The sequence below is a fragment of the Perna viridis genome, chromosome 3, assembly GCF_037379345.1.
Source record: "Perna viridis isolate PV_CMFRI_1.1 ecotype Kerala chromosome 3, ASM3737934v1, whole genome shotgun sequence".
In the NCBI taxonomy this organism is placed as follows: domain Eukaryota; kingdom Metazoa; phylum Mollusca; class Bivalvia; order Mytilida; family Mytilidae; genus Perna; species Perna viridis.
The window spans coordinates 47972906-47998058 of record NC_142447.1 but is presented as its reverse complement, the minus strand read 5'-3'; the positions used below and the strand labels follow the sequence as shown (position 1 = coordinate 47998058).

General features: G+C 30.8%; 1 protein-coding gene across 31 annotated transcripts in view; it reads right to left on the bottom strand.

The window, feature by feature from the left end:
* Positions 1-25137, bottom strand: part of LOC148622661 (dedicator of cytokinesis protein 1-like) — a 64632-nt gene extending 39495 nt beyond the window's left edge. For 22 of the 31 annotated variants that reach the window (XM_088572641.1, XM_088572642.1, XM_088572647.1 and 19 more), the window contains exons 1-15: positions 24970-25137; positions 20708-20791; positions 20117-20213; positions 19493-19598; positions 16177-16266; positions 16019-16074; positions 15692-15779; positions 12858-12923; positions 9417-9601; positions 8497-8578; positions 6855-6918; positions 5988-6059; positions 5473-5548; positions 5060-5180; positions 3345-3426 (exon numbers count right to left, since the gene is read on the bottom strand). In XM_088572641.1, coding sequence (XP_088428767.1) covers positions 3345-3426; positions 5060-5180; positions 5473-5548; positions 5988-6059; positions 6855-6918; positions 8497-8578; positions 9417-9601; positions 12858-12923; positions 15692-15779; positions 16019-16074; positions 16177-16266; positions 19493-19598; positions 20117-20213; positions 20708-20791; positions 24970-25015 — 1315 coding nt within the window. In that variant the 5' untranslated portion in view covers positions 25016-25137. Of the gene's footprint in view, positions 1-3344; positions 3427-5059; positions 5181-5472; positions 5549-5987; positions 6060-6854; positions 6919-8496; positions 8579-9416; positions 9602-12857; positions 12924-13137; positions 13156-15691; positions 15780-16018; positions 16075-16176; positions 16267-19492; positions 19599-20116; positions 20214-20707; positions 20792-24969 lie in introns of all 31 variants that reach the window. The other 9 variants (XM_088572659.1, XM_088572671.1, XM_088572662.1 and 6 more) reach the window with 4 other exon arrangements.
* Positions 25138-25153: the final 16 nt, after the last annotated feature.

The window sequence follows — 25153 nt, the reverse complement described above, 5'->3', positions numbered from 1 at the left end:
AAAAGTATGTTAAAGCGAAAGTTGTAACAACAAAGCTGAGACAAAAAGCAATAAAAAAAAATAGTGTGATGTTACTAAATTTCATTCATCAATGTTTGAATCCTTTATAAATTCTATGACAAAACTGATTATGAAAACTAGAGGCTCTATTGAAGAGCAGAATTCATTTTCGGTGAAGACTTTTAAAGGAAAGTAAATGATGATGACATCAGACAATGATAAGCGATGACAAACACAAAGTGAAGACAATAGCTAAACATTGACCTAAGGTCTTGGTGAGCTAAAAACTTACAAAACAAAGAACTTAATAACAAATTTATCATTATAAAGTAGAACTACCAATTTTTGAATTGGAATACTCTAGAAAGGTTGTGATGAATGAAATAAAAACATAAAAAACAAATAATAGTGCATCATAAAATTAATGAAAATAATAATAATAATAAAAAAAATAATAACACAGAACCTTCAGATTAGCTCCCCTTACCTACCACTGTTCCATGATAAGTAGAGATTAAAAATTAAAGAGAAAGGAAGTTATGATTAGTGGGGAAAATTCATTTAAATTGTGCAGACCATTTTATAAAACACTATAAAATTTGATTTAATTCTTCTTCATACAAATCAAAACATTTCTTTTTTTTTTTGGACAAAATCCAAAATTCAAAGAAATGTAATTGAATACAGAAGGCCTTCTACCATCAAAATACACTAAATTAAATTAAGAATCTTACATAATTAATTATGGAATAATATGAAAAAGAGAGATAGCATATAAAGAATATACAGACCAAATACCTATCATTCCTTTTCAATTGCTTGGCATTACAATTATAGACAAATGAAATTAATGTGTAAATCTTATGCCAACATAAGCATTGGTACTTATTTAATGCACCAAGTTAATTTGAATTTTACCTTGAAAACTTAGCCTTCTATTTTTTCTGACAAGTAAACTGCCCTGTGCTATGAAAGAATTAGATTCACAATGGAAGCAATAAAGTTTGAATCAACTTGAACTGTGAGTGACCTTTAATACTACATGCCTAATTGTAAATTAATTCTGGTGAAAAATTTGTAAAGTCACACTGATGTTTACCCAGATGTAAAATTTAAAAAGCACAAATTTGATAAATGTCAAGGTCAAAGGCGCAACAAACATGATATTAAACCATTTGGTTTCAAATAAGCCAATGATCAAAACCCTAATAGGTCAAATATGAAATGAAATAAACAAATCTTACTTGAAGGACAAAAATATTACAACCAAGAGAAGATTTGCTATATTAAAAAAGCAAAAAGTAACACACACTTTGACCTCAAGGTCAAAATACAAGGTCATGATCCCTAGTGAGTAATATATTGTCTTAAAGTTGTTTACACTCATGCCAAATACTGACAAACTCTCTTGAAATACAAAAATATCACAGACCAGAACACACAATTGTTTTACACAAATATTGTTAGATTGATAAGTGTATGGTATCTGCTACGTTTAGGTGACATGACCGAAGAAATTAATTTCCTTCATACATATCAACATATGATTTCTTACCTTCAAATAAAACTTAATCAAATTCCATTTAACTGTTTTCAGTGGTTTTGGCATACAAGTTACATATAAGGACAGATTGTTTCCTATATACCCCGCCCTAACCCGAAACACTTTGTTTCTTCGGACTCAAAATAAACAAAATTTACTTGAGCAAAAAAATGTTTGTAAGAAATCATCATGACAAACAAGAGGCTCCCAGAAGCCTGAATCGCTCACCTGATTAAAGTTTGTCTTTCAAGGGCAATAAATTTAACAAGGAGTTATCCAACAATTTTGACTCAAGAAGACTTGGGTAGGACTTATCATAAGGATCATTTCAGCCATAGAAAGTTTCTTTCTATCTGTTATAGTTTTCAAGATATTGGTTGAAAACTGAAAAAAACTCTTACAAGGAGTACTGACAACTTTGATCCCTGAAGACTTTTGAGGGTCATATAATAAGGGTAATTTCATCTATAGAAATAATTCTACTAAACCTAACGGTTTTGGAGATACATGTATATGTGAAAAACTACTGTCCGACCCCTTTGTTCAATTTTTAGTAATGGCAGCCATGTTTTATGACAGATCAAAAATCCCCATATCAGTTCTATGCACGATACCCAAGGAACATGCATACTAAGTTTAATCCCAATGGTCAAGTAGTGTCAGAGGAGAAGATTTTTGAAAGAAAAAACATAAAAAATGGCAAAAAACGTCAAAAAAGGGCAATAACTCCAACATGGCTTAGGTCTCACTAACCACTTCTGGGTCAAATGGCCACCCCCCACCCCCCCACCCTTATGTAGTACCAAAAACACACTGAACCTAGATGTATGCATTGTAAGTGCATTATTTGTGTGTATTCTGATTTAAAGTAGTCAAAATAAAGCGGAGAATGTGTACTTTAAAATCATATATGTAATTTACTACAAAAATGTATGAATATTGTTTCCATGTGTGAGTAATTTGCTTCCATGCTGTCAGTTAGCAGAAAAGGTAAAAATGTTGATTTTCAGTATTTTTTATTCAAGTAAATTTTGTGAAGAATTTCTACGGACATCGTACCATTAGAGTAATGATTTTGAAAACTTTGTAATGGTATGCAACTTTAATGTGCCATTTGTCCTGGAAATTCACTGTGAAACATTGAAAATTACTTGTTTAACATGTAAAGTAATGGAAATGTTAGAAGTGGTTAGTGAGACCTCAACAGATTAAAATGAAAATTGGACCACAGATAGATCTCATCATTCTGATCACTTTAACCCCATGTCAGAATCTGGCTAAACCTAACGGTTTTGGAAATATATGTGAAAAACTACTGTCTGACCCGTATGTTCTATCTTTAGTAACAATGGCATGTTTTTCATCAGATCAAAAATCCCCACATCAGTTCTATGCAGGATACCCCGAGGAACATTCATACCAAGTTTGGTTCAAATTGGTCATGTAGTGTCAGAGGAGGACTTTTGAAAAGTTGTTGACGACGACGTATGCCAAGTGATGGCAATAGCTCAACTGGCCGAAATGTAAACTAGGATAGAACAATTTACTTAAATATCACAATTCTAATATGTAAATATCTTTTGTTTATATAGCAGTCCATTTTCATAAAATAAAGAAACTGAACATTGACAGATTAAAATTTAACTACAACACCTCGTGCTAAAATAGACTGATACATATATTCCTTTTGAACCTCATTTCAACAATATATTATTATGTTTTTTTAATTGAATGTGGTACTTTGGATAACAATTTAGTATTGCAAGGTTAAGAAAAATATATATGAATAATTAAAAGTTACCTGGCATGATGACTTCTGGAAATCCCATTTTCCTGGATACTGGGGTTGCCAAGGAGATCAGATGGGGATGTTCCTCTCTTGCCTTACATATAAGCAACAATACATATTACTGCAGTTTAATTTATGAAGTAATAATTATTGCAGATGAAGAAAGTAACAAAGACAAATTTGTTTAACACTTTCATATGACCATAACACATCCCATGTGAGTAAATGTGTACACAGGCAAATATTTTTCATGTGAAATTCATGTTAATCGAGCTTCGCATGAAATTCGTCCTAACTTCATATAAAGTTAACATGATTTAACCATTAACTTAAGACAACTTTCATGTGAACAATTCAGGTGAACAATTCATGTGAATTTCATGTGAAGGCTGGATTCACCAGAATTTCATGTGAACTCTGTCACTAAGTTTATTTGCTCAATTCAAGTGAAAATCATGTTAAATAATTTTGTATTTGTAGATCTTTCCACCTCTATATACTGTGGTATTATAATTATTCATGGTGTACTGATTTCTGTGGTTTTCCTGGATTGTGTGGAACCACTAAGTTAAGAATATGAAATGAACAATAACTCTAATAGAATGACTTTAGAATGTTGCATTTTTTGTGTTGTTCAAGAGTAATGGAGGCAGAAAGCCATAATTTGTGATCAATATCCTGTCATCCATGGTTTTGTAAATGAAAAATCAATTGCATACCAGCCCTACATGTAAATAGCCTTTGGACTACCGGAGTTATATAATGACATTGTCAACTATAAAAATATTGTAGGAGTAACATTTGGAAGATCTTTTAACTGTTGACTGTAGTAAAGTAGATTCCTGTTAATTGCATAGCCTATTTATCTGAAAAAATATGCTATTAACAGAAAATATCATTTCAAGGGAAAATACCTGATGTTTTTAATGTCTAACTGGGAGATATTGTAAAATCATGTGTAACTAGATTCCTGCTATAGTGTCTAGTCAAAAGAAAGAAAAAATATTGTTGGGGAAAAAAAAGGTTCTTTAGAAATTAAGGTATTTCACTAACAATGTATTGTTGTTTTACCCATTTAGGTACACTTTCAGTAAATTTTGAAAAATATTTATGCAGTTAAGAGGAATTTTCTAATTTTTTGTCTGATTTTTTTTACATAGATAAGATGAAAAATAGTTTTGTTCTTTGAGCTTCCACGCAATTAACAGGAATAAGCGATTAAGTGGAATCCCACTGTAGTAAAGTAGCTTTCAGTAAACTCTGAGTTTGACCACTTTCCATTTAACATAGAAGTAGCAACCATGCCTAGATTTTTTCAAATGAATTTTTATCTAACAGAACTTCAACATGTTATTAGGAAAATAAAAACATAAATGGTGATTCCTAGGGATGTATTATGTACATGTATACATATAACTACATCTGTAACTAAAAGTACTATTGTCTCAATGAACACATTTAATATGTCAGTTTGAAACAAGTTTCTGCAAAAAAGGTGTGTACATTGTTATTTTAAAATCTCGAAAAAAAGCTTTGTTTTAATGATACTTCTCTTGCAATTGTGGGCAAATTTGTCTTTATTTTATTGACTAATGCACCACATATTCAAGTACCCAAACAAAATGTCTTTTTTTCCTTTCACTGCATAAATTGAAAACACCAATGAAAATAAATGAAATAATAGTAACACAAGGTGTACTGGCAAAAATCCCTTACAAATTACTAACCTGCTTTAGATCACCCATCAATATTTTAAGTGACACCCATAGTCCTTGACCTTTATGGTTGATTTCTTTAGCTGATACAACTTTCTTGATTAATGATTCCATGAACTCTTCTCCACTTGGTCTGTAATGTAAAACATGATTAACAGTAATGTTTTAGTTCATTGTGAGTGGAAATGTGTCTGAAAAAATCACAATTTAACCTTGTAAATTTAAAAAGAATGTGGAAACTAACCCTTCATTAGCATCTATTTTGACATCTAAATTTACCTTCCATGTTTTTTTTATTAGTTCTGTCTTTATCCTGAGCAGCATTTTCTTTTTGTTGAGCTTTAGGACATATAGGACTCCTTACATACTTGAAGAAAAACAATGGTACTCTAAAAATGAAAAATTCTATATGCCTGCAAACTTACTGTTGAAATGGAATAAAAACTTGTAGATCTTCATTACATTCTTTGAGTCCTTGCAATACATCTGTAATCTCTGTGGCTACAACAAGGAAAAAAAGGTCAGCCAATTTGTCACTTGGCCACATTCATGTGGTTATATAACCCTTTTATTGTACATGGTGAAAAATAATTAATAATTATAAAGCATCCTACATATGCTACAACATACTTCTGGTTATGTCAGATTTTTTTTGTGTCAATTATGTTTAGGTCCAACTAAAACTCAATTCATTAAACAAAAGAGGACACTAAAGAAATAAATAATTCTTCTAATTAATGACTTCCAAAGCTTTTTTATTTATTACTTCATTCCACAGCAATGCAAAAGCATGGTATGACATGGTATCAGCTAAATACAGGAATAAACTAACTGTGTTTTCCTAAGGATTGGTTCTTACAACAATAGATTGATTTATGAAAATAACTTGAATATTTTCATGTAACAAGTTATTTTAGATTGATACAGTATGACTATTTACCAGCTACACCAAATGGTCTCCTCAAACCTCTCGTCTGTTTTCTATCATTAACATCATTGGAATCCATAACACCTATAATATATACATGTATTATGTATTATGAAATAAACATATAACTTGCTGACAAATCATTAACTGTGAAATTTGAGAGAGAAAATGATTTCAAGAAATTACAGATGGATGAGATATTAGCAGAAACCCTAATGGTATCAAAAGTAAAACAGCAATTTACAAATTTTACACATTAATTAACAAGTATAGGATAATTACAGTTGGACCACACAGGTTGATACATAAAATATCAAAAGTATATTTGCATGCCCAAAAGGAGAAATGTGATATTGGTGACTGTCTCTGTCAAACAAATTCATAACAGCCAGGCAAGATATCTATATCAGCCTAGAAAGAAATTAATATTAGCCTGGTGGGATGATAGTTATCTCAGCACCAAAAAAAGACACACTACAAATATTTGGCATCAAGTGATTGATAAAGAAATGTGTAAGTGTTGAAACATATAATGCTAATCAGTATATGAAATGGATTATTTCATATCACATGCAATAACACCCCTAAACCATTATAATTTTTTTTCAGATTAATTTCGGTGTGTTGGAGTTGGTATGACTTTTGATATGAAAAAAAAATCCATATGATATTGTCTATATATTTCTTATCAGCAATATCACAGTCTAAATGAAGGAACATTGTCAAAATTTAAGTGAAATATTAAAAGATTATAGTCATATACAGCTATCAGAACTTTCTAACAATAGCAAACCACTGAAAAAAAGTTAAAAAAATATAAATGTCATAAGAAAAAGATGACCTGTAATACCAACATTGCAACAGAGGAAAAATACCTACCAACTCTAACTACTTGTATGACTAGAAAAACTTTCTCTCTTTGTCTGTCTTTGATTCCAAGATCCTAAAAAAAGCCAGGTCCAGTGAAATAAAGTGATAATTAGACTCAGAAAATAGAACATCAATATTTTTTATAGACATTAAGGTATAATTTCATTTCTACCCTATCTGGAATAATTGGCATGAACAATATATTCTTTCACATGTTTCATAAACAAGTAAAAAAAAAACAAACAAAAAAACAAATACAAAAATTATTTGACCAAGACTTACTCACATTGTATATGTACTCTCAATAATGCTATGAGGGTAACTTACAATTAAGACAACCATAACTAAGAATACAGACAGTAGCTCACAGTAAGAATGGGCTAATAACAATACTGAAAGTAAAGAAAACTCCTGCTAACAATACTGAAAGTAAAGACATCTCCTACTAACACTAACAATAATGACAGAAAAAACAATCCTACTAACAATACTGACAGTAAAGACAACTCCTACTTACAATAATGACAGTATAGACACCTCCTACTAACAATACTGAAAGTAAAAACAACTCCTGCTAACAATAATTACAGTAATGATAACTACTACTAACAATTATGACAATAAAGACAACTCCAACTTACAAAACTGACAATAAAGACAATTCCCTACTAACAATAATGACAGTATAGACAACTCCTACTAAGAATAATGAAAGTAAAAACAACTCCTACTAACAATACTGACAGTAAAGACAACTACTTACAAAACTGACAATAAAAACAATTCCCTACTAACAATAATGACAGAAAAGACAACTCCTACTAAAAATGGTCTCACTAACCACTTCCGGGTCAAATGGCCACCCCCCACCTTATGTAGTACCAAAAACACACTGAACCTAGACATATGCATTGTAAGTGCAGTATTTGTGTGTATTATGATTAAAAGTAGTTAAAATAAAGCTCAGAATGTGTACTTTAAAATCATATATGTAATTAGCTACAAAAATGTATGAATATTGTTTACATGTGTGATTAACTTGCCTCCATGCTGTCAGTTAGCAGAGCAGGTAAAATTGTGGATTTTCAGTATTATTTTTTCAAGTAAATTTTGTGAAGAATTTCTACAATCATCGTACCATTAGCATAATGATTTTGGAAGCCATATTTTCCAAGCTTTGCAATGGTATGCAACTTTAAGATGTCATTTGTCCTGGGAATTCACAGTGAAACTTTGAAAATTACTTTTTTAACATGTAAAGTAATGGAAACGTTAGAAGTGGTTAGTGAGACCAATATTGACAGAAAAGACAACTCCTACTAACAATATTGACAGTAAACACAACTCCTACTAAGAATAATGAAGGTAAAGACAACTCCTACTAACAATAATGACAGTAAAGACAACTCCTACTAACAATAATGACAGTAAAGACAACTCCTACTAACAATAAAGACAGTAAAGACAACTTCTTCTAAGAATAATGACAGTAAAAACAACTCCTACTAACAACGTTGACAGTAAAAACAACTACTTACAAAACTGACAATAAAGACAATTCCCTACTAACAATAATGACAGTAAAGACAACTACTAACAATAATGGCAATAGCCTACAATGAAGTCAATCACTTTTAACAAACTAACTTACAGTAAATACAACTTTAAAGTTATTCAGCATGTCCAGGTCTTTAGGTACACCTTCTTTACTCCACTTTACAACATAGTTCTCACTAAAATTTAAAAAACATATGACATTTTCAAGGTTTATGTACTGTATGTAAAATACATCACATTATTATGTAGATAGCAGTGAATTATCATAAGTTACCTATGTAATAAATTTTCAATAAAACACACAAAATAAATTTTGTAATTTCACTCTCAGACTTTCTTCTGTAAAAATGTCCCAACACTATACTTTATCTGTCCTCACTGATGCTTTGGAATATCAACTGTCAATCATAAAATTTAAAATATATATATATATTTGTATATGTGAAAATTACAATGAATTGTTGAGAAAGTTTATATAATAATCAATTGGCTGTCTTAAATAAACAAAGTGCAATCATTCATGCTAAGAATACATTGATATTTTACTCGTGCACAGAACATGTTCTAAGCAGTCATTAAATCTTGGTGTTCTTTGGCACTGGTAATGATATTTTCTTTAATCACTCTTTCCAATTTACTATCCAAAGGGTTTATAAGTTTTGTTCTACTTTCATTTTCATTCTTGGAAGTATTGAAATCCAAATGCAGATCTGCATTTTATTGGAAACAATGCAAGATCTTCTTTATATTGCTTTTCTTAACACTTTTATCATATAGAAATATATATTTGTCATTTTTATCAGTGTTTTTACACAGATGGATTACTTTAATAATGAACTGAATGCTATGCATATAACAATTTTTCCATGCATTTGAAAGGTAGATTGGAACCCATTCTTGTGAAATTGAGGAGTCATGTGACTAGACTTACATACCCTATTAGTACCAAGGAAGTTAAATAATAAGACAAAAGAAAAAAAGAGTAATATTTAAGGGTATTTTGGAGTAACATACCTGATAAATTTGCCTAACTTAGCATCATACAGACTCATGAGTAAATCAGCATCTTCTCCAATCCTACAGACAAAGTTCCTTAACATCACATAGATGTTAAACGTCTGTGGCCAGTTCATACTTGTCAGTTCATCTTTAGTTTTGTCAACTTGCTCCATCTTAATTCTGTTTGATGCATCTTCATGCTAAAAGTATAGATCAATCATTGAAAAAAAGGAATATTCCTGTCTTTCTAACACAATAAATTTTTACTGGTTGCTAATAACTTCGTACTGCTTTACTGGTTTTGTTTTTTAGAGTAGTTAAAACAATAAAGACCAACAAAGTAAGCTTCACATAGAAAATATCAGCATTTTAAAATTATGTTGTTTTTTTATGACATTGTTTGTTCAGATTTCAATTCTAATGCAGTTTAACTCCTTCAGAACTAGAATAATATATATATTGAGTTCCTTTTAAAAAAAAATGTCAAAACAATTTATTTTTCTAAATTTGTGAAACTTTAATTGGAAAACCTTTGAGGAAAACAAACTGAATTGGCAAGCAAATAAAACAAAACTAAAAAGCAATCTTAATTAATAGAGATTACAAAAGTTGTCCATATATAAATAACTCTTCTACTTTGAGGTTTAAACATTTAATTATAATTTCTGAACCAATTATAAAACTTGACAGTGCCCCTAACAGGACTAATAATCCCCACAGGCTGTTGAAACCAGTACATTTGAGGACCAATGTGGACACACAATTCATATTGGACACAATTTAACTAAGCACTTTTTGACAAACAGTTTTCATGCCATTTCTAAAACACCCAACTCCAATCTGCAATCAGTACTTTTTTTGTTGACAACACAATGACAGTATATAACAAATTTACTTTAATTATAAATTTCTGACAATATGCACATCCCAATATGGTAATTAAACAGCTTATTAAGTTTCATAGCAATCCTATAAGTTGCTGAGGAGTTGAGGATAACACATGAGACCAACTTTTGCTGAAAAACTCCTAAGCCCAATAGCCATAATTTCTACATTTTTTGCCCAGATATGAATTCTTGACAATGTGCACATCAAAATATAGTAATCTAACAACCATAAAGTTTCATAACAACCCTGCAAGTCATTAAAGAGTTGTGGACAATGCATCACACCAAATTTTGCTGAAAAATGTCTAAGTTCAAATAGCCATCACATCTACAATTTTGGCCAAAATAATAAATCCCTGACAATATGCACATCCCAATATGGTACTTGTAATCTAACACCCCATAAAGTTTCATAACAACCCTGCAAGTCATTAAAGAGTTGTGGACAATGCATCACACCAAATTTTGCTGAAAAATGTCTAAGTTCAAATAGCCATCACATCTACAATTTTGGCCAAAATAATAAATCCCTGACAATATGCACATCCCAATATGGTACTTGTAATCTAACACCCCATTAAGTTTCATAACAATCCTGCAGGTCATTAAGGAGGAGTTTTGGACAAGACATCGGACCAAGCTTTACAGATAAATGCCTAAGTTCAACAACCATCATTTCTACAGCATGCACATCTCCATGTGGTTATATAATATCCCACAAAGTTTCATATCAATGCTGCAAGCTGCTAAGAAAATAGTTTGGATGACAGAATGACGGACAGATGGACAGACAGGGTGAAATCTATATACCCAATTAACTTCATTGCGGGGGTGGGGGGAGGGGTATAAAAACAAACTAACAAATATTATCTGACTTTTGTCACAAAAAGTGTTTTCAAGACAATAATATTGAAACTAAGACCAATAATCATGTTCCAAGTGTGATAGAAAACTAGTTAAAACTGGCCATGCAAGAAGTATAGCACACAAATCAAAGCTTGAGAGGTGTGGTGTAAATATTCATCAGCTAAAAAAGGGACATCATAATTCACTAGGAGATCATCATAGTTTTTGTATCCTAAAAATGTCGACCCTTAAGCATCGTTAAATACATAAGCTGTGAATAAGAATTTCCAATACTTAAAAAAACAAAAAAGAGAGAGAAAAAAAACAAGAATATCGTAACATTCAACATAGCAATAGATGGTCCCTTACCTTACAAGATGTAATATGAAAATAAAAGGTTTATACCTGGATCAAAACAATATGTTCAATTTAAACATATATACTGGTAATATTTCTAGTGATAGAAAAATCATCTTACAAAGGGAAATCAGAACAAAATGCCAAGAAAAGTACTATTTTCATGGAAATTTGAAGTCAAAGGTCCAGAGTTTAAAGAAAAAAGCCAAAACAGTGGATTGAAATACTCAATCTGTCACCTGTTCAGCTAAACTGATACACAATATATATCAGAATACGTCTGCAAGTATTTTAGGAAAAACTGAAAAATTTAATGAAATTTACTGGTGCCAGGCCAACAAATTTCTTTAAAAAGTTACTGAAGCAGATTATTACTGAATGCCATGACCAACCCATCACAATGCACTGATCTACGTAAAATCATTTCATCATCTGGATGTGGTTAAAAAACTTGACAGGTGTTAATAAAATTAACTAAGTCCAAAGCCCCAAAGTTCATAAAGTTTATGATGTCCAACACAATTTTTTTGGTCATAACTCATTGAACTAAAATGAAACAGACAACAATGTTATTGACAGCATAATACCATAAATTAATAAAACAAAACAGATCGCCTTGATCTGGAACTGATCACTACATACTAAAATACAAAAAAAATCATCTCAATAAACACAAGTGTTCCGATAAAACTCTAGATAAAATGTATGTGACAGAATGAAGGAATGATGTGCAAACAGGCAGGATACTATTAAAATCAACAACATGTCTGAATCTGCATAATTGTCATATATTTGTCAGCACATAAATATCTCCAATATACGAATAATCATTACGCATGTTCACAAAACATTGTTGGATTACAAATTACCTACTATACTACTGATGAAAAACTTCAACTGGTAAAAACTATTATCAAATGTTTGTGTAAAAGGTTCATAGTTTTAAAAAGTAAATTGAAAATACAAAAGTGTCAAAAATAATGAAAAAAAAAAATGATAAAAATAAGAAACACAAAAAATAAAATTACACATAAAGATGTGCATCTTCAATGTGTATATATAAACATTGTGCCAAGTTTGAATAACATTGGTTAAATACTTTTGGAGCTTTAAAATACACCAAGTAGGTACCCCTTAATTTGACTGACAGAATTGAGTAGGTACTGGACCCGCTTGCATTGTTCGTGACACTAGTAAAAACAAATCAGGGTGCTCGCATGTGAGGATAAGAGTAAATATATGTATTGAATACAATTACTCCTGAAAATGTAACTTTTAGGCATAACTGAGTTTAAAAAATGGTTACAAAATTAATTAGAATTTTAGAAAAGCTTTACATGTTATTAAAGTTTAAGTAAAATCATACACATGTACTGATGATACTGTTAACATCTGACACCACTTTATCAAGTACCAGTGGAATCTTGATGTGCTAAAAGACATAAATTCAGCCATATCTTTTTATTTTCATACGAAAGATTTTTATTTGTACTTATAGTGAAGCAGACCTGTATGCAGATGATATAATTATATCAAGAGAAATATTTCAGAACTTGAAGTGTCTATGTATCAATAGTGATTATGGGTGGAAAATATGTGTACACTTATATGTTCAGGGGAGAGGCTAAGATCATACAACCATCTACCTGAACTGTTAGAATACTCTGAAAAGTTCGAAATACCAATATCTCAGAACTGTTTTAAGTTAAATATAATCTTTAAACACTATTACAAGAATTAGAAATTCCACAATGGAATAAGTGATGTGCAACAAAATTTTCAAGATTTTTATCTTTTGATGATTTTTTTAAAAATAAAAGTTGATTAGTGAGTTATTCTATGATTTCATTTTATTATAATCAGTGTCATTGTTTGACTTATGAAATTAGTTAGAAAAAAGAACAACATCTTGACTCCTGCTGATTGTTTACCGTATTCTTCCATGTATACTGCACACTTATTTTTCAACTTTTTTTTTTGTTCCAGGAGGGGGTTAGCCGTATACACCAAAACATTGAGTTTCTAGATTTTTTTTCAGAAGACATTATTTTCGAGAATCAGAACTGAAGTCGACAACAAAAGACAACATTAAGCCATTTTGGTTTTTTTTTTAGAACAGTTTTATGTGAAATAAACAAATAAAGGTTTACTGCTACTTTATAGTTGTTGTCTCCATCAATGCTGTTTTCTTGCATTTCAAAAGTTTGTACAAAATACCATGACTAGCTTCATATTTTTCTCTCAAAACACGCAGTCCTAATTATAACTTCTTCACCTCTGTGAGGTGGAGTGTCAAATACACAATTATGAGAGTGCCAACATCTTTTTATAAACAATTGGAACTGACACTATTGATTACCTGATTTGCATAGGAACAGGAAATGTAAACATTTTAGCTGACTCAATGAATGGATCCAATACAGTGTTATATTTTAATAAGTAAATAGCTTGCAAACACAGGGAAAAATGAAAAAAATACTTTTATTTAAAAGATTTATGATGAAAGGAAATGCATTTCAGGGAATTTAGAGGAATCCTTTCATCTCAATAAGATCTTCTGCTGGTGATTTTTCCTCACTTCCCAGAGCGTGTTTTACATGGAAACTAACTTTTTCCATCGATTGCCAAGAAGGGGGTGCGCGGTATACACGAATACATGCAATGCATGGAAGAATACTGTAACCTTTTTACTAGGCAATCTTCTATAATCATATTTTTTCATATTTATAGAGACTCCCAAACATAGCAGTATGATTGACAAAACAGGAAAAATAATGAATTGGTCTGTTCTGATTGACAGAAAGTCCAACATTTTCCCTGAGATTAGAATACTGTTATTTCTGCCATTCTGGAATGTTCAAATGTTTCAAGTAAAATATAATGGAGGAGCAATTTCTGGTAAAAAATTATAAGAAAAAATTGACAATGATAATAATAGCGATAACATGGATCATTGAAATGACTGCCACTGAAAGGTCTTCATCAAAAGTCTGGTCAATTGTGTCAGATATTTGGAATCTGTGTATTTATATATACAATCATTTTCTGTGTAGACAATTCAAAGACAGTTCATATGGCTTATTTCACTACATTTACCCTACTACTACATGTACTTCTTATTTTAACACTCTCCCATAGAATGTGTTTGGGCCATGAATTGTGGCATAGCCTGGAATTTCATTAATGGGTCTATAATATAAAATATTCAATTTCAAATTAAATGCAGTGTGGGAAACCACCACTCGCCAGCACGCCAAATACGAGTATATGTGTAATTTGGCAAGTTCTCATTGGCTTACACTCGTCAATATGGGGACAGTCATTTGATTGGCGAGTTCCAAGGAAAGTAAACCAGCCAGGTTATTTAGTTAAACATCCCTTAACAACATACATTCAAAACATGTTCCCTACATTTTAAGTTTAGCTTTAGATCTAATATGTCAAGTGAATTTTGGCATGATATGTACAATTTTGTTGATGTAAAGCATCGTTTACAATTTGCCAATTTAATTTCCAGTAAACAGGATGTGCCAAAACTTACGTGTCGGTCCCGATCTCAAATTAGTATTAAAATGAAATTATCTTGGTAATTTATGATATATTACCATAAATTATTTGTTTATTGTCAATATAAAAATGAACAAGAAGCAATGATAAACATTTTCTTGTTTCATAATGATAAATCTGTTGAAATATAACTTTATTTTTAAAATATGAATCAAGAAATGGAGTACTTAATGTACATGAAAAACTTCAATGGGAGGGAATATTCGAAAATGGAAAAGTTTTTGATAAATTTAAAAACAAATGAAAAGCAAGTTGAAGAAAGAAAAAGAAAGGCAGAAGATAGTCAAATCCAAGAGAAAACAGATGATAGTACAGACAAAAAAGAACTAAAAAAATTTGGCTAATTGAATTTCTATTTGGCTAGCAAGATCAATATTCCACTAGCCAGAATGACAAGCTGGGACAAAAATGGTTTCCCACACTGTAAATGTGATTATTATTTTTTATGTACTTTCCTAAAGGAGAAACTTCCTGTATGTATGTTTAAAACATTTTGATTACAACCTAGTAGCATTGTTTGGAGTCAAATAATCATCACAGAAACTTTTCTACATATATTTTATACTTAAAACTTTTTTTATAGTAGTGATTTCGTAAAAAATGTACCAGTAGATCATATGATAATTATATTACCTGTCTGAACAACTGTATTGTACTTGTGGAATCAGGGTCAAGAACATTCCCAAGGTCATCTCGAACAACCAAATCTAATCCTAACATTCTGTTAAAAATAGAAATATATTGTATGAAACAGAACACAATGTGTACATAAACCTATTTAACAACAGGCTCTGTTCTACTTTGCATTAAAACAAGAGCCTTATGGTAAGGAACTTGAAAACATTTTATCAATATTAATAATCTAAGCAGTATTTAAATGTAAACCCAAACATATAAATATTCCTTTTAGCACAGTTTAACTTCACTCATTAGGAACAGGAGTGCAATAGGTCAACTTACGCATTTCCTAAATCTATCTTTGTTGCAATTCTTTGTTGAATGTCTCTTAATTCCTCCTGAAAGTACAAATAATCAAATTACAGCAAAATATCAATGCTATTGAAGTTTTTCCTCATTACCTGATTTTTTGTTTATGTAATCAAATTATCTTTACTTACGGCTGTGAGCTTTCTTGACATAATTTTCCGTCTCTGATCTATCAATTCTTGCATCATTTCCTGGACATTCATCAGTTCTGGCCTTCTCTCCTATAAAAAGATTAGAAGTTTGATTAAAAAAAAAACACTTTGCCACCTCATTTTCAATCAATTAAGACTCTACACTTGTTTTTAACTTATATAAATCAGGTCTGATTCAGACTAAAATAATAAAATAGTAATAACTGTAAACTGAATCAAACAAGAGGCTCCCAGGAGCCTGAATCGCTCACCTTCTTGAATTTTGCCTTTCAAAGGCAATAAATTAAACAAAAAGTTGTCCAACAATTTTCACCAAAGAGGTCTTTGGTAGGACTATCACAAGATCTTTTCAACAATGGAAAGTTTCTTTTATTCTATCATAGTTTTCAAGATATTGACTGAAAACTATTAAAAAAAAAAAGTCATTTTCCCCTTTCAAGGGCAATAACTCTTACAAGAAGTCTGTAAACTTTTGTGGTCCTAATAATACTGATCATTTCAGCTATTGAAAGAATTTGGATAAACCTAATGGTTTAGCCAGCACTCCACAATTTAGTTTAGTTTCGCACTTTTGGCTAGGGATGAAAAATGACATAAATGGAAACCGGTGGTTGCCATAGTGATTAAAAATGAAGAATATATTGTTGATGAAACATTTTCTGAAAAAAGGGGACTTTTAAAAGTATTTTGCAATGTTTTATATATTTTCAATGTTGAAGGGGCTTTTTTTCAATGACAATTTGACTTCATTGTGAAAGTGAAAGTAAGTCAATTTTTTTCCATGCTTAATTTAATAAGTGGATTACAAAGTGAAATAGCTCAAAATCTCACCAGCGATGCCCATATGAGGAAGGGGTTTTTGAAGGGAAAAGTTTGAACAGTTTCAGGGATTGAAATAAAAATTTCAGATATTTTGCGGGAAATTTGATATTTTTAAACCTGATTTTATGAACTTTTTTGCAAATTTTCGCATATTTTCGCATGGTTTCTATGGTAACCCTATATGCTGTGGGTAATTTTTTTCCAGAAAATTTTTACTGCATCCTGAAGGCCTTGGCTTGAGCTATTTCTAGATATATAGATTTACAGATGCTTGACAATTTTTTAAAGTGTTAAATGTTACAAAGCATCAGATTACAAAACCAAAATTAGGCAGTTCTACAATACTGTGGAGTGCTGGCTTAGGAGTTATATGTGAAAAAACTAGTCTGACCCCTATGTTCTATTTTTAGTAACGGCGGCCATGATTTTTGATGAATCAAAGATCCCCACACCAGTTCTATGCAGGATACTCCAAGGAATATTTATACCAAGTTTTTTTCAATTGGTCAAGTAGTGTCAGAGGAGAAGATTTTGGAACGAAATAACATTAAAAATAGTAAAAATCGTTGGAAAAAAGGGCAATAACTCCAACATGGCTTAACGAATTAAACCCAAAATTTGACCAGAGATAGATCTCATCATGCTGAACACTCCCCCCCTTTCCAAACATCAAAATTCAGCTAAACCTAATGATTTAGGAGATATATGCGAAAAACTACTGTCTGACCCCTATGTTCTATTTTTAGTAACAATGGCCATGTTTTTTGAGGAATCAAAAATCCCCACATAGTTCTATGCAGGATACCCCAAGAAACATTCATAGCAAGTTTGGTTCTAATTAGTCAAGTAGTTTCAGAGGAGAAGAGTTTTGTATAATTGTTAATAATGAAGATGGACGTCGACGACAACGGACGCCAAATGATGGCAATTGCTCACATGGCCTTTGGCCAGGTGAGATAAAAAATATGATCCATGTAACCACAACTGAAGATCTAACAAAGATAATTAAAAAAAAAAAAGAACGATGCCATTTGAAAACTAATACTTTTAGTGTTGTTGACCTTTTTTCCTAATGAGAGCAGTCGTTCCCTGTCTTACAACAAAAATTCTATTTAAATAAGAAAAAAAACAGCTTCAAAATCAGTTGATGTTTTCTTTACTCTAGAATGAACCTGTGTAAGTTTTATGAAAATTCACAAATGCTTTCAGAATTTACGTCCAGGACACCAATTTTAACTAAAAAAAAATGTACTTCTTTAGGTACACGTAAAATTTAACTTTGACCAACTGACCCCAAAATCAACAGGTTTCTCCCCTTTTCTTAAATGGTTCCTAGTATACATTCTATGAAAATGCACAAAAGTTTCAGAAGTTATGCCCAAGAAACCATTTTTGAAGGCATGTACAAAATATGGATGGGAAGCTGAATTCTTTAGCCCCCTACAGCTACATGCACAACAACTAAATAGAAAGCAAGACTTCCCCATAGGCTAAGTACTAAGTATTGTCATAATTCATTTCAAGGTGTTTAAAACAACATAACTGAATGAAAGACATATACATTGAAGACCTATGGGTGGCCTTGGGCTGACATTTTCATCCAAGTGGGGTTATTGTCTCTTTGACATATACATCATATCTATTCTTGTTTCATTAAAGTAACAAGCATTCTGACAGTATTGCTGATGCAATACAGTGTCCCCTTTCGGCCTTTGAACTCATTGCCTTTATGAGATTTTTTTTATATATGTGAACTAAAAATGGATGATGTTATTTTTTAACAATGAAGAGAAAATAAGTCTTTAACAGCAAAAGCAAATTCAATCAAAATCAAACCTGAGCTTCATTTTACAGTAGATAATAACATTTTTGCATTACAGAAAGCTGCATAAAGACATTCTCTTTCTATCACCTGGAAAGCTGAGAAAAACTTCGTTATTATGAATTAAAGGGCAAATAACTCTAGAATGACAGCAGCAATTTGCATCAAAATGATGATACATAAAATTTTATGTAATTTTCTATGTCAAAGGGCCAAAAGTTCCATATAAACCATTTTGCCGCAATAATATTTGAATTTAATTTGTAACTTGTCATGATAAGACTAGCTAACAAATATGAAATCATTTGGATGAGGCGTTACAAAAAAAAGTCCGGAAAACATAAAATTTCATGAAATTTTCTATGTCCAAGGGCCACAACTTCTGTAATAATCGTTCAACCACAACGTCATTCGAACGTAACTTGTAACTTGTCATAAGACTATATACCAAATATGAAATCAATTGAATGAGGCATTACAAAAAAAAGTCCAAGTGTGACTGAGGGACTGACAGACTGACGGACAGACGCACGGACGGAGTGCAAACCTAAGTCCCCTTTCGCATTTGCCGAAAGGGACAATAAAATAGTATGAAGCTAAATTTGAACTTTATCGACTAAGGGATAAAATATTATATGAGTGTACATTTACCACATAGATCAGTTTCCATATATTGTGCCATTCTCTAAGAACAGTTGTGATTTCTTGAATTAATGGTAATTCTTGTGCTGAAATTCTACCAGTCAAATCTAATGATCTGCAAGGAAAAACACATAATGACCTGCTATTCAAAATGCACCATTATCTCAACAAAGACTATTAACATTAAGTAGCAAACCATTTATGCATGATCAGCTTCGCTTACAATAAACCAGATTACAAGGGTACGATTTGACATAGTTTTATCAATACTATGTCTCTTTTTTTTCAAACAGTTTTATATATTAATATGGTGGTTTTTATTCATTATAGGGCACCATTTAAAACTAATTTGTAAGTATGAAGAGGATAACTGCTTTGTAGCTTAAATCATAAAATGAAAATATTAACCATAATCAGTCATATCCTAGAAACAAGATAACAGGTTATCTTTTTAAATTTAATTTAAAGGTTGCAGCAGAGGAAATAAACATATTTTTTCAGAGTTTCAGTGTATTTTAATTTTTACTACAAATTCCACTAAATTAATTTTTTTGTCACCCATAAAGGTAACTAAACCTGGTCACTGTGGCATACTTTTTTACCTTAGATCTATCAGTACCAAAAACCACTTACCCAGTCCTGTTTATTCCAATGTCTTTCAAATGAACAAAAGCTTTAGGGAAAATTCCCTTCTTTGTCTTATCTTTAAAGACTTGACCTCTGTACCAGTCTAGAAATGAAAACCAAAGCTAGGTGGTTAAGGTAATTATCATCATGTTCTTTGACCCCAACGTGATTGTGTTGATCATATTGTTACATTATTCAGACTTCAATACTAAGAACATAATATATTTTTGCCATTAAACAAATTGGTCTATTACAGTGAAAAATTTACATTTGGTCTTCTCATAATTCAATGACTATCACCCGATAATCATCCAAAGTCAGTAACATGTAAATGCACGATTGACTCAGCTAGTTACATGTTGATATGAAGATTTAAACTTTCTATCATACAGTCATATACTACAATACCTATGAAATGTCAGATAGAAAGGTTAAATCCCCATCTTAATTATCCAGTTAATTACATTTCATCAGATAATGGTTATTCAATCAAGAGAAGACCCTTAAATTCCCTGAAGTAGACTATATTATTCACTGTAACACATATATTTTTGTATGTCACTATCAATGTAACAATACAGACAATGTATCACTTACCATCTCCTTCCTCCCAGATAATTACTACATCACCAATGAATAACTGCAGGAATCCAACTCTATCTACTTTGTAATTACAGATAGCTTAAAAAAAAAGGTAAAAGTCATTTTAATAATAAAAGGTAAAAGTCATTTTAATAATAACCAAAGTTTAAATTCAAAATTAACTACAAATACAACATTATATGCAATATCATACCAAAAACACTGTTCTATGGTATTTACAAACTTTTAGGTTTTCCTGGGAAAATTCTAAATGAAAACAGAATTTCCCACACTGGAAGTTTGGGGCGACAGGAAAGTGAAATCCTAGTACACTGCAAAAGTACAATTTACATTTACAAATGTAATTGTAGTTAGCTATTTTTTAATCCATTTGATGAAAATAGATCCATTCAATGTTCCATGTTACAATTTTATAGGTTTTATGAGTTACCTCACTTCTAGTCAATAAAAAAAATCAACATTTACAAAAAATTTATAATAAAAAAGAAAAGGAAGTTTCTTATTTAATAGAAATCACAGTTGTTCATCTATTTCCATGTACATTATGTAGTTGTTAACTTATCATGATAAGTTAGTTACATTATAATACCATTCATTTAAATACATGTACATAAATATCAACAAGGAAGCAATCTCCTCATACTTCATATCTAAGATATCATTTTCACTATTAACATTTTGTAGGTTTAGATAAAATTACAAGATACACAGTAGAAATAAATGTAAGTTCAGTTTGTGAAGTGTACAAAAGGGTATTTTTTTAATATAGTTTCCAGCACTGTTATATAGTAAAAAATTCAGTATACCAACTTAACTTTAATAATGTTGCACATGTACTTGTTTGTACATGTACATTTGTACATATGTGTTAAAAAGATGACTGAAAACAGAATCAGTATGGCAGTTAAAAAGCTTAATACACTTCTGCCATATGTATTACTCATTCAACATGCAGCCTTCTAGTGTACTGCTGGAGACATTTAAAAAAACTTGAGGTGTGTCCAGGAGACAAGTTGTGATGGATACACATATGGTCAGATGCAAAGATGGATCAAAAACATTATACATCTGCAACTTCCTTATAAATATCAATCATGAAGCTAACAGTTAACATATGTAGGGCAGCTTAGCAAATTGTCTATTGATTATGTTATGCAACATTCTTTAATCATCATTTTTTTTTCAATTTTTTTTCCATGTTTCATGAAGCAAGACTTGTTTACAGTTTCAATACTAAACAAATGTTTGTGACTACACGTAAATTTCTGCACTGCAAGCAAGAAATTGGCATGTAAACATAATAAAATCATTTCAAAGACAGGAAGTTTTTAATAACTTCTAAGACTTAAAGTAACTTGCCACAATTATATGTACACAATTGAAGCAATTTCACACCTCAGTTTCAGAATGGAGATTGGATAACATTGCCAACCTGTTTCTTTAAATGCCATGAAAAAATTGAAGAATTGTGTTCAGATATTACAGGATGTTCTGTAAAACACATTGATACACAGTTAACAAAGTTTATTATATAGATAGCAGTGATTTACCAATGTTCCCAATATAATAAATTTTGTTAATTCACACTGTGAAATAAATTCAGTAATTTCACTTTCTGACTTTCTAACCCCAAATGTCATAACTTTCATATCAATCCGCCAATCACAGAATTTATAATTCATGTTAAAAATATTGATAAATTATGGAAAAAGTCTACATAATTTATAGGATAATCAGTTGGGTTAGTGAACAACTAAAATATGATCACTCGTGCCAAGAACGCTTGAGGATTTAACTCATGCGCAGAACAAGTTCTGCTCACTCGTTAAATCTAAGCATTCTCTGGCACTTGTAATAATATTTTGGTTATTCACTCTTTCCAATTAAATATTATATTTATAACCTACACATATAGTAATTTTTGTCATACAGTTGTAAAAGAAATTAACTTCAGTTTGACAGAGAATTGAATTCTCTGTTATTTAGGGTTAATCAACTTGATTGTTCAGTCCTCTTCCACCACATTAAATGGCTGTCCCTTCTCATTTCAATCACCATTCCAATAGCCTAATTGAAGGTCAGACATACAATGTATGTACAGGTACTTGCAATAGTCATACATGTATGTCCACAGCTAATTATTTCCCTTGCAATCAAGTTCTTGAAACATTGACAAAGTTATATAAAATTATGAGGACAATGCATCACAAGTCAGAATCAAGTCCACTGATACATGTACCATACAAAACAAAATGCTGAGGTCACTAGCAGCAATACATGAGAACCAACTCCATCAATAGAATATACATGTAGACTAACATGTGAAGAGATCATTTGAAGCAAGTGAAAAGATCTGTGATATATGAACATAATATAAGTTGGGGTACATTGTACACATAAATATACATGTTCATTTTTCAATGCACTATAGTAGGTACATGTATCAGTTCAATCATGTTATTTACTAAAACAGCATTTTTACCAAATTCTCTGTTGACAAATAGATAATTTTCCATGCATTCCAATATACACAAAAAACAGGTAGCAACTATAATCTGCAAAATGATTTCAGATTCTAAGTTTGGCAGTTATCAAATCATCAATACACCTACATGTACACTGTAAATTGCCCTGGTAACAGCAATATTGACTAAGTTAACATTGTGTTGCTGTATATTACAATTAACTGATATTTATGTGATACAATTTTTTTTTTAAGAAGCAGGTCATACTAAATAATTTAACAAATGTTTGATTGTTTGATGTGTTTCAGGATAAGAAGTGTTTTTAAAAGGTTCTTATTTGTTGGTCTTTTTTGTATTATTGCTCATATTTGTATTTAGTAAAAATGTACATAGTAAAAAATGCACATGACTTTAATTTTTAAGTATTCATTGACACAATTAATTATTTAATTAATAGTTTAGTGGAAAGCGTTGTAACGTTTTCCTGTGAAATAAACAGTAGGGTTATGTGAAACAATTGTAACATAAATTGGGCAGAACTTTTATGGGCCATTATGTTTGCTAGCTGAGGTTTAGAGATTTGAAGACCATAGTTGGTAAGATTATTTTCTCTATTATTTGTATAGAAAATATTGTTTATTGTCAATGGTATTTAGCTAAGTTAATTACCAACAATTTATATTCTTGTATTGAATAATATATCACAGTTTGTCAGACACTCGAAAAAAAATGACTTCATATATACATGTACTATAATTATTAAAGAAATTTTGTTTATTCATAAACAATAATACTTATTTTCTGTTTTGATTTATTTATTGTATTTATGTACATGTTAAGTTTGTATTTATTTCTGGGAATCTTCTACTATAGACTATTTACAATTGCATAGTGTGTGTTGAAATGAGTGTTGGTGAAAAATAAACAATAAAAAGTATGATTTACTCAATTTAAAAGACTAAATCCTCAACAGAAGGTCTGATCAATCTAACATTCAAGGCAAATTTCACCATGAAACCACCAAAGCGTTATAATTTAAACCAAAATACATACACATGTACAACTGAATAAATCCAAATAAAAAAGAAACACAATCTGTGCCAATACTTGGGGCAATGCTCATAACAGATATAATACCTGAAGGTACAAATGTATTTTAATTTTAATTTGTATGTTTTATTATATCATATTGCTCTGAAAGACCTTTAAACACCAGAAAAACAATGTACTTAAACATTGCGATGTCATTGTTTTTAGTTGAAATAGTTTTACATGAAAACAATAGGAAAATATACTATTTTCCTCAACTGCATCCACAAGTGTGAATATGTCTATTTTATTTCAAATGAAAATCATTGTGTGATGATTCATTAAAGAGAACACAATTTCTGCAGTTATCAGACATTTGATTTTTAAATTTGAGCAAAAGATAACAAAATACTATAGTGCATATATATGATATGATTTCCTCGAAATTCGAAAATCTTATATATGCACTAAACTAATGTAAAAGTAGATCTTTGAATTCACTATTTATTAACACAAAGCTAAAGACTTCTTTTTATTACAAATGCTTCCAGTCAAACTCTGGTTCCAGTGTATTTCATTTATATTCTGAAGTGAAAAAGCTTCCACAGTGAAGTCGGCGTTAAAAAAAACAAGAAGGGGTGTGTTGATTGTGTAGTGACCTAACACGATGACACTTGTCTCATCATCAACCACTTCAACATCACTTCCTTATTTCAGGAAAATATAAATAATACAAATCGTATGTGTTGCTTGCATTCTTACCTATACCATGTTTTGCATTGTTATCAAATCTAACCCACTTGGTCATCTTTAAGCCTATTCATGTCAGCAGATTAATCATAGCTTCATTAAAAATTCCACTGTCAGAATGTGCAAGTGGTACACAGACGAATTTAACTTCATTCGAGTCACGTGATTCTACTTTCTTTTCCGGGTTATGCGTACG